We start from the raw sequence: 15,441 nt of genomic DNA on the forward strand, positions 1-15,441 counted from the left end.
GTCGATAAGTGGGAGGCGGCCCTCGGCGAAGCCACTCGGCCTCCGGCCTCCGGCCTGTAATAAGCGGGGCCGCAGGGCCGTATTACGGTTGGTGACGTAGGGGAAAGAAACGAGAGGGATGGCGGAGGGGTGGTCAGAAAGTGTTCCGCGTCGGAGGCGTATCCTCTGCAGGTGAGGGTGAGGAGGGGGAAGGGAGAAGGCAGCTCCGATTCTTTTCCTCCGGGGAAAGAGAAAAAACTTTTTTCCTTCTTCTGTTGCTGAAGTAACGGTTTCGGCGCGCGCAGCCCCTCCCCTCCCCTCCCCCCAATCTCCGGGGTTTGCCAGGACTCGAGCTCGGTCGGCGCTTTGGAGCCTCGTGCTGAGCGCCTCGCTCTACACCTGGATGTGCAAGTCGCAAAGGGCAGCCGGGCTCTTCGCTCTTTGTCATGCAGCGGGGAAAATTACTGTCGGGGCTCCGGCGGCTTTTTTTTTTGTTTGCTTGCTCATGCACTTTTAGCGGGAGTCGGCCCAGTTTTTTCGGTCGGAGCGCTTTTGGCCCTGGGCACCCAAGCCTCCGTGCCCAGCAACTGCACCAAAAGTTGTTTACCTTTTTTGCAATGTCAGGCGCTGTTTTGTGCATATCTGCATAAGGATTGCGGGGGGTGCAGGGGGACGTTTGCAATACAGGTTTGCATGTTTTAAGAATCTTATGGGTATTGGGAATATCTTCCGTTAAAATTGTGGAACAGCCTAAAATAAAACATGTGCTGTGCCTGATAGTTGCTTGGAGCTGCTCGAGAATTTTACCACTTGTAGTGCTGGATGGTGTATTTCGCTATGAACTAAGTTGGTTACTCTGCGTGGTTTTAAGTTTTGTACCTGAAAGTGCCTATTCCTACTGGGGTGAATTAGTAGAGGATCAGACTTCAGTATCGCAACTACTCCTGCAAGAAGGTGGTTTTCCCCTCTGCCTTGGCTGCTTTTTGCAGACTGCCTGGAATTATAAATAAGTGGAATTTTATTTTTAAAGCGGAAGTTATTATATGGATGTGATGTGTGCAGATGCATTGTATCAGCATATGCAAATAATTTAATCAGCTGGTTACGGCTAGAAAGCCTGCTTCATATTTTTGCCTGTCTCTGTCTCTGCCCCTGCCTCAGCTCATCTGCTGAAACCCTCATCTATGCCATTGTTACCTCTAAACGGAACTGTTCCAATACTCTCCTGGTTGACCTCCCACCTTGCACCCTCTGTAAACTTGAGCTTATCCAAAACTCTGCTGCCCGTATCCTAACTCGTACCAAGTCCCGTTCACCCATCACCCCTGTGCTCATTGACCCACGGTCCGGCACCGCCTCTTTTTAAAATTCTCATCCTTGTTTTCAAATCCTTCCATGGCCTCGGCCGTCCCTATCTCTGTGACCACCTCCGTATGAACATACGAATTAAGAGCAGGATTCGGCCCCTTGAGCCTGCTCTGCCATTTGATAAGATCATGGCTGATCTGATTGTGACCTCAACTGTACTTTCCCATCTACCTACTATAACCTTTGACTCCTTTGTTAACCAGGAATCTATCTAACTCAGCCTTAAAAAATATTCAATGACCCTGCCTCCACCGCTCTCTGGGGAAGGGAGTTCTACAGACTCACGACCCTCGGAGAAAACATTTCTCCTTGTGTCTGTCTTAAATGGGGACGCAGTTTAAAATTAAGTGGTCTCCCTAGTTCTAGAGTCTCCCACAAGGGGAAACATCCTCTCAGCATCTACCCCTTCAAGTCCTCTCAGGATCTTATATGTTTCAATAAGATCATCTCATTCTTCTAAACTCCAGTGTACACAGGCCCAACTTGTCCAGCCTTTCCTCATAAGATAACCCCCTCATCCCAGGATTCAGTTGAGTGAACCTTCTCTAAACTGCCTCCATAGCAATTATGTCCTTTCTTAAATAAGGAGACCAAAACTACACACAGTATTCTAGATGTGGTCTCACTAATGCCCTGTACAACTGTAGCAAAACATCTCTACTTTTATATTCTGTTCCCCTTGTAATAAATGACAACCTTCCATTTGCCTTCCTAATCACTTGCTGTACCTGCATACTAACTTTTTGTGATTCATGTACTCGGATACTCAGATCCCTCTGTACCTCAGAGTTCTGCAATCTCTCTCCATTTACATAATATACTGCTTTTCTATTCCTCCTGCCAAAGTGGACAAGTTCACATTTTCTTACATTATACTCCATCTGCCAATTTTTTGTCCACTCATTTAACCTATCTGTATCTCTTTGCCGACTCCTTATGTCCTCTTCACAACTTACTTTCCTACCTACCTTTGTGTCATCAGCAAATTTAGCAACCATACATTCGATCCCTTCATCCAAGTCATTGATATAAATTGTAAATAGCTGAGGTCCAAGCACTGATCCCTGTGGCACTCCACCCGTTATATCTTGCCAACCTGAAAATGACCCATTTATGCCTACTCTCTGTTTCCTGTTAGCTAACCAATCCTTTATCCATGCTAATATGATACCCCCTATGCCATGCGCCCTTATTTTGTGTAGTAGCCTTTGATGTGGCACCTTGTCAAAAGCCTTCTGGAAATCCAAGTACACCACATCCATAGGATCCCATATATCCACGTTGCTTGTTACTTCCTCAAAGAACTCTAATAAATTAGTCAAACACGATTTCCCTTTCACAAAGCCGTGTTGACTCTGCCTGATTGCATTGAGATTTTCTAAGTGCCCTGCTATAACCTCCTTTAATAGATTCTAGCATTTTCCCTATGACAGATGTTAAGCTAACTGGCCTGTAGTTTCCTGCTTTCTGTCTCCTTTCTTGAATAAAGGAGTTACATTTGCTATTTTCCAATCTGATGTGACCCTTCCAGAGCCTAGGGAATTTTGGAAAATTAATACCAATGCATCTACTATCCCTGCAGGCACTTCTTTTAAGATCCTAGGATGAAGTCTGTCAGGACTTGGGGACTTGTCAGCTTTTAGTTCTAATTTTTTTCAGAACTCTTTCTCTGGTGATTGTAATTGTTTTAAGTTCCTCCCTCCCTTTCACCTCTTGATTCACAATTATTTCTGGCACGTTATTTGTATCCTCTACAGTGAAGACGGATGCAAAATATCTGTTCAATTCATCCGCCATTTCCTTATTCTCCATTATTAATTCCCCAGACTCACTCTCAGGACCAACGCTCACTTTACTTTTTCTTTCCTTTTTAAATACCTGTAGAAACTCTTACTATCTTTTTATTTCTAGCTCGCTTTCTCTCGTACTCTAATTTCTCCCTCCTTATTCTTTTAGTCAGTCTTTGCTGTTTTTTATATTCTGTCCAATCTTCTGACCTGCCACTAAACTTTGCAGAATTGTATGCTTTTTCTTTCAATTTGATACTATTTTTAACTTCCTTAGTTAGTCAAGGATGGTACGTCCTTCCCCTAGTCTTTTTCTCACTGGAATGTATCTGTGCTGAGTGTTATGAAATATCTTATTAATTGTTTGCCACTGCATCTCTACTGACTTATTCCTTAACCTAATTTCCCAGTTCACTTTAGCCAGGTCTATCTTCATGCCTTCATAATTGCCTTTATTTGAGTTTAAAACACTAGTCTTAGACTTACACATCTCTCCCTCAAAGTGAATGCAAAATTTAATCCTATTGTGATCACTGCTCTCTCGAGGCTCCTTTTACAATGAGATCATTAATTAATCCTGTCTCATTACACGTTACCAGATCTCTGGCTGCTTCCAATCTATATGTATATTAAAATCACCTATGATTATTGTTCCTTTCTCACAAACCCCCTATTTTCTTCCTGTATACCCTGTCCTACAGTGTGGTTACTGTTGGGGTGCCTATAAACTACTCCCATAAGTGACTTATTGCCGTTACTATTTCTTATCTCTACCCAAACTGATTCTACATTTTGGTCTTTAGAACTAAGGTCATTTCTCTCTCTATTATACTCATGTCATCCTTACCATCCAGCCCTACAACCCTATGAGATCTCTGTGCTCCTCCAATTCCGGCCTCTTGCACATTACCGATTTTAATCGCTCCACCATTGGTGGCTATGCTTTCAGCTGCCTAGGCCCAAAGCTTCAGAATTCCCTCCCTAAACCCCTCCATGTCTCTATACCTCTCTCCTCCTTTAAGATGCTCCTTAAAACCTACCTCTTTGATCAAGGTTTTGGTCGCCTGTCCTAAAATCGCCGTATGTGGCTTGTTGTCAGTTTTTGTTTGATTACACCAGTGTGAAGCGCTTTGGGATGTTTTACTATATTAAAGGTGCTATATAAAAGCAAGTTGCTGTTGATAAGAGGTTAATTTTATGTTGTTGTAGATGTCACGTAGCAGCTAAAATTATTGTTGTGGTTTTGCATTCCAGGATATGGCTTTATAATGTGTCCTTAGTAATCAAAGTCCTGTTGTGGCAAAAATTGATTTTTGGGTGTGTTGATTTTTTTTTCGAAACTTTTTATTTTGATTGGAAGTGAGTACTGACGCAACTGTGTCAGCCAATGAATTGGAGGCCAGGCAGGACTTACAGCAAGTAGTCTATTTTACAGTAAATAAAGTCTATTTAAACAGTCTCTGTGAGCTACAGCAAACAGAACTCATGACCGAAACTACAGCAAAGTTTCCCAGTAAAATGCAGAGTGGTGGATAGTTACATAATACAAAATTATGTGCATAAAATCAATCAGTCACTTACAGCAGTGCGGTCTCCAGGCGTTATTGATGGGGGATTACACTTCCTCGTGCCCCGCTTCCTGTAAGGACTCTATTCCCATCTCCCGGTTTCTCCGTCTCCATTGCATCTGTTCTGACGATACCACCTTCTGCACCAGTGCTCCTGATATGTCTTCCTTTTTCTTCAACTGAGGGTTCCCCTCCACTGTAGTTGACAGGGCCCTCGACCATGTCTGTCCTATTTCCCTCACTTCTGCCCTCACCCCTTCCCTTCTCTCCCATAACCATAATATGGTAACATCCTCCGCCATTTCTGCCACCTCCAGTGCGATCCCACCACCAAACACATCTTTCCCTTCCCCTCCCCTTTCAACATTTCGAAGGGACCACTCCCTTCGCGACACTCTCGTCCACTCTTCCATCACTCCCAACACCCGTTCTCCTACACACGGCACCTTCCTGTGCGAGCACAGGTGATGTAACACCTGCCCCTTGACCACTTCCCTTCCCACCTCCAGGGTCCCAGACACTCCTTCTAGGTGAAACAGCGGTTTACTTGTTCTTTCAATTTAGTATACTGTATCCGCTGCACACAATGCGGTCTCCTCTACATTGGGGAGACTAAACGTAGACTGGGTGATCGCTTTACTGAACACCTCCGCTCTGTCCGCAAGTGTGACCCTGACCTGCCGGTCGCTTGCCATTTTAATTCCCCGTCCCACTCCTACTCTGACCCCTCTGTCCTCTGCCTCTTACGTTGTTCCAGTGAAGCTCAACGTAAGCTCAAGAAACAGCACCTCATCTTTCGTTTAGGCAATTTACAACCTTCCGGACTCAACATTGATTTCAATAATTTCAGATCATAACCACTGCTCCCATTTTTTTCGGTCAGCTAGTGCTGGTAATGGTTCTGCTGCTGCCATTTACAGCTACTCCTGATCAATCTTTTGTTTTTTTAAATTGCCCTATTACCACCTTCCTTGTCTTGCACCATCATCCCTTTTGTCATTTAATCACTCTACTATATCACAGACTTTCCCTTTTTGTTCTTTCCTCACTCCCCTTTCTCTGGCTCTATACTTGCTTAAAAACTTTAACACTCTTAACATCTTCCAGTTCTGATGAAAGGCCTTCGACCTAAAATGTTAACTGTATCTTTCGCCACAGATGCTGCCTGACTTGCTGAGCTTCTCCAGCATTTTCTTATTTTATTTCAGATTTCCAGCATCTGCAGTATTTTGCTTGTGATTGGGCAATTCCCCCAGCAATCATCTCCGTTCTGGCTGGGACTTGTGGTGTCACTATATGCAGACAATTTGTATTGCTAGAAACAGCATGGAAGGAGTTAACACCCAAGGTCACACAAAGCACCCTTTTTAGCCAAAAGTAATCGCTCAAGCCAGGCAGTGTGACTGCTAGGTTTTCTTTAACGTGTGAGTTTATGGCCCACATAATGGTTGTCTGAAATGTTAATTGGTTAATCAACCCAGGTGGGTGGTATTTGTAATCCCCAACGTACTACTCTATTGTGAGTGGTAACACTGCAAGTGCTCAGAAATGCCTTGTCTGTTCACCCAGCCTGGCGCACAAGTGATGAAAAATTCTCTTTCTTCACTTGAATATTCCTGTCAGTAATTGCTGATCTGAAGTGATTGTGACATACAATTACCTGTTGCTTCTGTTTCAGGTTAGCTGAAAGGGCGATTGCAAATCTCCTGGACACATGTCAAAGAATAAGCCACGGCCTGGGATTTTTTTTTATTCATTCATGGGATGTGGGCGTCACTGGCAAGGCCCATTATTGCCTATCCCTAATTGCCCTTGAGAAGGTGGTGGTGAGCCACCGCCTTGAACTGTTGCCGTCCGTGTGGTGAAGGTTCTCCCACAGTGCTGTTAGTTAGGGAGGTCCAGGATTTTGACCCAGTGACTATGAAGGATTGGTGATATATTTCCAAGTCAGAATGGCGTGTGACTTGGAGGGGAATGTATAGGTGGTGTTCCCATGCGCCTACTGCCCTTGTTCTTCTAGATGGTAGAGGTCGTGGGTTTGGGAGGTGCTGTCGAAGAAGCCGTGGCGAGTTGCTGCAATGCATCTTGTAGATGGAACACACTGCAACTACGGTGGTGGAGGGAGTGAACGTTTAAGGTGGTGGATGAGGTGCCAATCAAGTGGGCTGCTTTGTCCTAGATGGTGTCTAGGACAAAGCAGATCCTATAGATTATGCAACAATTCCTGCAGATTGGAGGGTGGCAAATGTAACCCCACTATTTAAAGAAAGGAGGGAGAGAGAAAACAGGGAACTACAGACTGGTTAGCCTAAAATCAGTAGTAGGGAAAATTATATTCTATTATAAAGGATGTGATAACAGGTCACTTAGAAAATATCAATGGGATTAGACAAAGTCAACATGGATTTATGAAAGGGAAATCATGTTTGACAAACCTGCTGGAATTTTTTGAGGATGTAACTGGTAGAATAGATAAGGGTGAACCAGTGGATGTGGTTTATTTGGATTTTCAGAAGGCCTTTGATAAAGTCCCACATAAGAAGTTAGTGTTCAAAATTAAAGCACATGGGATTGGTGGTAATATACTGGCATGGATTGAAAATTGGTTAACAGACAGGAAACAGAGTAGGAATAAACGGGTCTTTTTCGGGGTGGGAGGCGGTGACTAGTGGGGTACCGCAGGGATCGGTGCTTGGGCCACAGCTATCTACAAAATATATAAATGATTTGGATGAGGGAACCAAGTGTAATATTTCCAAGTTTGCTGATGACACAAAACTAGGTGGGATTGTGAGTTGTGAGGAGGATGCAAAGAGGCTTCAAGGTGATTTAGACAAGTTGTGAGTGGGCAAATACATGGCAGATGCAGTATAATGTGGATAAATGCAAAGTTATCCACTTTGGAAGGAAAAACAGAAAGACAGTGTATTATTTAAATGGTGATAGATTGGGAAATGCTGATGTACAAAGGGACCTGGGTGTCCTTGTACACCAGTCACTGAAAGCAAACATGCAGGTGCAGCATGCAGTTAGGAAGGCAAACAGTATGTTGGCCTTCATTGCAAGAGGATTTGAGTACGGGAGCAAGGATGTCTTACCGCAGTTGTACAGGGCCTTGTTGAGACCACACCTGGAATATTGTGTGCAGTTTTGGTCTCCTTACCGAAGAAAGGATATACTAGCCATAGAGGGAGTGAGCAAAGGTTCACCAGACTGATTCCTGAGATGGCAGGACTGTCGTATGAGGAGAGATTGGGTCGACTTGGCCTGTATTCACTCGAGTTTAGAAGAATGAGAGGGGATCTCATTGAAACATATAAAATTCTGACAGGGCTAGACAGACTGGATGCAGGGAGGATGTTTCCCCTGGATTGGGGGAGGGGTCACAGTCTCAGGATATGGGTTAGGACATTTAGGACTGAGATGAGGAGAAATTTCTTCACTCAGAGAATGCCACAGGTTCACCACCCTCTATCACAAGGCTGTGGAGGCCAAGTCACTGAATATATTTAAGAAGGAGCTAGATAGATTTCGAGACACAAAAGGCATCAAGGGGTATGGGGAGAGAGCGCGAATATGGTATTGAGATAGAGGATCAGCCATAATCTCATTGAAAGGCAGAGCAGGCTCGAAGGGCTGAATGGCCTACTCTTGCTCCTATTTTCTGTGTTTTTATGTGTCGAGCTTCTTGAGTGCTGTTGGAGTTGCACTCATCCAGGCATTTGGAGAGTATTCCATCACACTCCTGACTTGTGCCTTGTAGATGGTGGAAAAGTTTTGGGGAGTCAGGAGGTGAGTCACTCACCGCAGAATACCCAGCCTCTGACCTGCTCTTATAGCCACAGTAGTTGTGTGGCTGGTCCAGTTAAGTTTCTGGTCAATGGTAACTCCCAGGATGTTGATGGCGGGGGATTCGGCGATGGTAATGCCGTTGAATGTCATGGGGAGGTGGTTAGACTCTCATGTTGGAGATGGTCATTGCCCGGCACTTGTGTGGCGTGAATGTTACTTGCCACTTATCAGCCCAAGCCTGGATGTTGTCCAGATCTTGCTGCATGCGGGCCCGGACTGCTTCATTGCGAATGGACCTGAATGTTGCAATCGTCAGCAAACATCCCCATTTCTGACCTTATGATGGAGGGAAGATCATTGAAGAAGCAGCTTAAGATGGTTGGGCCTAGGACACTGCCCTAGAGACTTTGATTACTGTTTGAGACATTTAAAGAATTGGCTGGTGCCATCTGACAAAGACTGCATCTTTCAAGAATTATATTGGCAATCCCTGTCCAAATTTAATTTTTGAGGAACATAGAGAATTATATATTGCACTGTTTTCCTGTTTATTGTTTGCTTTTCTATCTTGTTGATATAAAGTCTGTGTCTTGATTTGGGTAAGTGTGTACACCCAGCCTGCTCTCTGAAAAGAGGATTATCAAGTCAGGGCTGTAATAATGTAATAAGTGATTTCTATAGCTGGTGTACAGAGTAAGGATTTTCTGTTGTGATTCCTGGGTTGCAATCACTTCTAGATATTGTCCCCTCTGATCTGGAAAGCACCATTCCTGGCCATGAGGCCTGTTTACCTGAGTGGCCAGTGAAGCTATACTAAAGAAAATATCCAGCTGCTTAACTCCCAAAAAAAAGTGATGTACTTATGAGCTTATTTCTTTCAAACTTATTTTCAAAGAGCTGGCCTGTTTTGAGCTGCCTTTTTTCTGTTTATTGACTGCAGTTGAACGTGTTGGGGCCTGAAAGGAGCTATCCATTTGTTTGAGGTGCTCCGGACAAGGGAGCTTTCAAAACTGGCTTTCTGTCGTTTTCATTTTAGGAACCCCAATCTTTTTTTAAAAAGTTACTTGTTAGTGACGATTGTGATCTGGATGTACCAGTGCTAAAGGCTACAATTGACCACCAAAACGTAGAACTGAGACTGAAGCATTAAAATTGTAGGAAAAGGTAACAGTTTGCGTTGCTGAGTGTGTGAAGTATTTGAATTTGTTGGAACCTTGGGCTGCTAGTTGAGATTCCTACAGTGGTCTGAAGGACTTTATTTGTATGGAGTACTGCTTTTAATGCTGATTTCTGGTTCTGCTGTCGGAGTTGCCCTGTTTATATTGCAAGGTGGCTTCAACTGCCCAAGCTTGTACAGAATAAACGACAGAAAGAACTTGTATTTATATAGCTCTTTTCACGACCTCAGGATGTCCCAAAATGTACAGTCAATGAAGTACTTTGTTTTCACTGTCATGCAGGAGTTATTTTGCTCGTACTGTTAACTTCACCCAAGATCTGTGTAGACTAGCAGCAGAAAAGCAGCTTTGCTAGACAGTAAAGCAGGATGGGGTTTTTTTTGTTGCTTATGGCAAGCTGCTTAGTGTTCAAGTTGTCATCGGAGGTATTAATGGATGGTATCCATTTTCTTGGTGCTACAGGGTTCCTGACTTTGTATGTACTATTGGTGGCAAGCTGCCATCCATGGGTAAAGTATTAAAAATTGTTCTATGTTGCTGCTGTTTTAATTAGTATTCTAGCACCCTGCTAAATTCAGTTTCCTTATCCAGGTGGCAAAATTATAGACCCAGTTTCCCAATTCTGCCATTGCAATTGGGAAGTCAGATTTGGCAATGTGGATTCTGGTCTGTCAGAACCTGAACTAAAGAGGCACCATTATAAAAACAGCTAAGGGTCCTGAGGATGTAGGGTTAAATGCAGCTTTAGAGAAGAGATGGTATAACCTCCCTCAAGCAAAGATGTATATATTTTTAAATAGCAATGCAGAAGGAAAACAAGAAGTCCTGTTCCATTGGTCAAAGCTTCAATTATCTTTTGAATCATGTTTATGGCTCTAGTTCTATTGTTAATTTTGGTGATGGAATGTTTTAAAATAATTTTTTGCAGCCAGTCTGTTAGTAACTCTTACTGGATGGACTGCAGTTAGTTCTCGAGCAGATGCAGCCCAGGTGAGAATGGGTGTCCAATACTTCAAGTAGGAATGTGTTGGCAAAGTGAGTGACCAATGTAATCAAAAGTGCCTGAGTGGGAAAGGCCTGACTCCAAATGTGTACTGTAATGCACAAATGGAATGATTACTGGCCATTAACTGGTGAAATTTCCAGTGACTGAAAACGACTGGAAAAGAATTGAATTGTTGGCTCTTTTAATAATTGAAGTGGGCTGCTGGAAGGTTTTTCTAAACTTCAACTTTAAAATTGTCAGGCTGCACAATACTATTGGCAATTTTCCCAAGGTTTGTTTGGTGGTACAAGATTGCCAGTGTTCCTATATGACATTGCGGCGTGATCTTTTATAAGACACTCTTGTTGACTGTAGCGTTCTTGGCTTGTGTAGCTCCCAGACCAAAGAAACCAATGTTAAAAGCTGTAACAGAGGGCAGTATCCATATTACAGGAGGAGAAGACTACTTTTTCTGTAGTGCAGTTATAGGTGCAGAACCATAGTTCATAAAGATTAATTGGAGTGTAATTCCCCCCCCTTTAGACTTAGCCCTGTAACAGCATTCTTCCCTTGTAACATTCTACTTTTGATGTGATGGTTATTTACTGTGCCAAATGCTAACTTTCGATTTTTTTAGTTCAAGGAGGCAGTCAACTCCTCTGTGTAGCTGTAGGATTTTGCCTGTCTTTTCCCTTGTAATTTTTAATTGGGAAGGCAGAAACTTGCGCCATGGAGCTTGTATGCGTCTGCATCTTGCGAAAATGTTTACTGTTTTAAGTGTGTGGCAAACGAATCATCAATATAGAAATTTGAATAGAGCATCATAGGATATTGACTCACTTAAATACACAAGGTTTCAGACTTTTGGGGGCTTTGGTACCATTGTTTGGCTAGCCTGAACTAGTGTAGCAGCTATTGTCATAACAGGCAGTAATTAAACCTGCTCTTGGTTATGGGACCTGTTAGACATATTGGAAGTCTAGGCCAATTAATCATGGCTTGCAAATCCCACACATAGACCATTTTGTTAGTGTTAAGGCGTGAACATTCAAAGGTTTAAAAAAAAAAGAAAATTCAATCAGTTTTATGACCAAATGTACGGTGTCTCTTTCCTGTTGCTTCTTGCAGCAAGAATCCAATAATAGAGGTAAATTGACTTGGCCTCTGGTGTTGCTTATACTCAACAGTGAAATGCTTGGTCTGCATTTCCATTGCTAAAAAACAATTTGGTCAAGTAGTTCTGAAACTCATTGCAGATTTAGTTAAATTTGCAGATGATACCCAACTAGGAAGGGCAGTTGATTTTCAGGGGGCCGCTTGGGAAATACAAAGAGTTGGACAAAATACAAAACACAAGCAGATTAAACTTAATACAGATAAGTCACATTTAGAACCTTATTTTTTGACTAGTACATCTGTAGATTTCACCCATGAAATTTTAGCATTCACTGATCATTTTTGCCCTGCAGCATTAGCCTCCAACAAATTTGATTGCACCAACATAGCCTGCCTACAACTATTAAATAGCCATAATACCTGAAATTAGTAGAGTTAAGAGGTGGATGATGAGTGTTTAGGTACAAACTTTGAGAATTATCATAATGGGAATGATGAGCTTTTAGAATCTTAGCGCATTGTTACTTGGTCTCAAAAGCATTCTTTCATAAGAAAATCCTCAGCAAGAAAAGGGCATTCGGTCTGTCAAACCATCTCCATCTAGAGCCCACCTATTAATCCATCGTGGACCTCCCTCTCATTTCTGTTTCTAATTCTGTCATATTGTAAATGGCTCCTATCTTGAGTTCGTAACAGCTAACATTGGGGAATCTATAGTATCCTGATTTGAAGCACAAAAAAGACCAAAATAAACAACAATGCACTTTTACTGATGTCTGTTTTCCAGGAACTTCGTCCATGGAGCTTGCAAATGGGGACTGAGCTGTTATTACTCACATGACCTGTCTATGCAGAAGTCGTCCCAGATCTGTAGGCACTATTTAAATGGATTTTGCTTCTATGGAGAACATTGCAGGTTTGTATTTGGACAATTGTAGGCATTCGTAATATTGTGAATGCTTCTTTATGGACTTTACCTATGTTAGAATGAATACTTGCATTTCGGTCACACCTTTTAATCGCGCTTTGAAGTGCTTCACGTCGTAAATATTGTTTTTGGTGTACAGCATATGTAGGCAAATATGGCAAACAATCTGTGCCAGCAGGAAAAAAGCTATTGAAGGGGGATAATCACAGCACAGACTGACTAGCCTTTAGTTTGTGTTGGAGTGTTCTGTATTAACTACATTAAAGAAGCAGTCAACATGATTGATACAAAGCTTTTTTTTTCCCTGTACAGGGATTGTAACAATTCCCTTTTAACAACATTAGGCTATCCTTGTCTTTGATTTATAAACACTACAGTATTCTCTTCAAACTTCAGTAATCTAATTTTTTTAGGGGGTGAGGGGGGAAAACAGGTGATGTAGTGATATCCTTCCACCTCTGGAACGTAGTTGAAATTCAGCCAACTCTGGGCTGTCTCAAATCAATTCAATAATCGGCACATAGCATAGTATATAACTTCCCATAATTTGGACGTGTCTTGATTTTGGTGGTAGTGTTAGGAACATGGGAACAGGAGTAGGCTATTTAGCCCCTCGAGCTTGTTCCGCCATTCAGTGAGATCATGGCTGATCTGTGATCTAACTCCATACACCCTCCGTAGCCCATATCCCTTAATACCTTTGGTTAACAAAAATCTATCAACCTCAGATTTAAAATTAACAATTGAGCTAGCATCAACTGCTGTTTACAGAAGAGAGTTCTAAACTTCTACCACCCTTAGTGTATAGAAGTGTTTCCTAACTTTACTCCTGGCTGTAATTTTTAGGCTATGTCCCCTAGTCCTTGACTCCCCAACCAGCAGAAATAGTTTCTATCTACCCTATCAGTTCCCCTTAATATATTAACTGTCTATCAAATCACCCCATAATCTTCTAAATTCCAGGGAATACAACCCTAGTTTGTGTAATTTCTCCTTGTAATTTAACTCTTGGAGTCCAGATACAATTCCAGTAAATCCATGCTGCGCACTCTCCAAGGCCAATATATCCTTCGTATGGTGCGGTGGCCAGAACTGAACACAGTACTCCAGGTGTAGCCTAACCAGGGCTTTGTATAGCTGTAGTATAACTTCTACCCCTTTTATTCTAGTCCTCTAGACATAAAGGCCAGCCTTTTTGATTATTTTCCATACCTGTCCATGACATTTTAATGATCTATATACATGGACCTCCACTATTTTGAGCTTTTCACCATTTAGAAAGCATTGGTAACTCCTTAACCATTGAGATTTAAGGATTGAGAAAGAAACAAACGACAAAGAAGGAGGGTGAATTAGTGTGTGTAAATTAGTCAAATCGGAAATAGAGAGAAAGGGAGATTGGATTGAGAGAGAGGGGGGGAAGATGACAGAGGAAAAGCAAGAAGAAAAATTAGAATTTTAAAATGTATCAAATCTCTAAGGATTTACTACATGCAGGAATGAAACTCAACAGTTTAATTTGTTCCTTTCTGGGCCAGAGAGGTTGATTGGCATTGCATTAACAATTATCACGTTTAAAGTGTTATTTGGCATCTTAAGTACGAGCCTTAACTTTTTGCTGCGAGTTTAATGGACAATTAACGTGTTCTGAGGTTGGATTTGATTGGACCTTTTGGGGCAGCATACTGGAAATTTTATGCTGGCTAAGTTCTTTGACTAGGGAGGCCAAAAAAAATTGGGAAAAATACTCCATTCTTCAGCATGGATGTAATTCCCCTTTAATTGCTACCCAAGTGCATTGGAGTGGGTTGTTAGGTTCAATACAGTGGGGTTGGCTAGGTTGGTTATATATGTAGTTTCCTAGCAATTTGGGACTTGATACTTAATGGCTGCTTTTCTGAAGACTGTTTTGTATGAGGTTGTAATAAAATGCATCAATGAACAATGCCTAAAAATCTCGTATTAGATATCAACACACCAGACAGACTGGAGGATGGTCATCAGAGAGCAGACGTGGTTCTGAGCCTGCCCTTCAGCTGAGGGAAGGAGAATCATCCCAGAGTTACCATGGTGTGGAATCTAGCAGCCGCACTGGAGGAAACAGACGGAGCTCTGCTCCTGCCATTCAGCGAATGCCGGGAGGATTTTCCCAGCATTCCCATGCTGTAGAATGTAGTGTCCACTCAACTACAGCAAAGGCCACTTGGGGTCGACGTGGTTCTGAACCTGCTGTCTCGAGTTTCACTCACTTGGGTAGAAATACGGAGCGTTTTGGCATGCAGTTGGAGGAGGAGGTTGAAGAAGATAAAGAGAATGAAACGCCTTCTAAGTGCTCAGAGAGATGGGGACTTGCTGCAGAATTTGTACCCCAACAGTTTCAGGAGCATGGTAGGTAACAATGACCTTGCATAAAATGCAAGTGTTACGAATTTATTGGCACTTGCATTTCTCCTACAAGATTGCAAATGTTGAATAATGCAACATTAAATACAGGAAGTGGTGTTGGTGCTTAATACTGCAAAATGTTAGTATCACTTGGGGGAGGGGGGGAGATTTTACTTCTTTAGTGGGAAGAAGAGTTCTGTTCTTGAATTTAACTTCCCAAGCTATTTTGTTGCCCTCCCTTTTCTGGAAGTAATCAAGAAATAAAAGCTGCTTTTAAACACACTGCAAAGAAGCTTTGCAAGCCTGTCAGTAAGTTGGTAAGAATGAAATCTAGAAAATGCTGACTATCAGTAAG

General features: G+C 42.4%; 1 protein-coding gene across 1 annotated transcript in view; it reads left to right on the forward strand.

Annotated features, from left to right (window-relative positions):
* mkrn4 (makorin, ring finger protein, 4) overlaps positions 1 to 15,441 on the forward strand; it is a 28,278-nt gene continuing 12,837 nt past the window's right edge. Inside the window, exons 1-3 of the mRNA XM_068007369.1 lie at positions 1 to 171; positions 12,561 to 12,689; positions 14,668 to 15,089. Of these exons, the coding sequence (XP_067863470.1) occupies positions 119 to 171; positions 12,561 to 12,689; positions 14,668 to 15,089 (604 nt within the window). The 5' untranslated portion in view covers positions 1 to 118. The remainder of the gene's footprint in view (positions 172 to 12,560; positions 12,690 to 14,667; positions 15,090 to 15,441) is intronic.

The sequence above is a fragment of the Heptranchias perlo genome, chromosome 27, assembly GCF_035084215.1.
Source record: "Heptranchias perlo isolate sHepPer1 chromosome 27, sHepPer1.hap1, whole genome shotgun sequence".
Lineage (NCBI taxonomy): Eukaryota > Metazoa > Chordata > Chondrichthyes > Hexanchiformes > Hexanchidae > Heptranchias > Heptranchias perlo.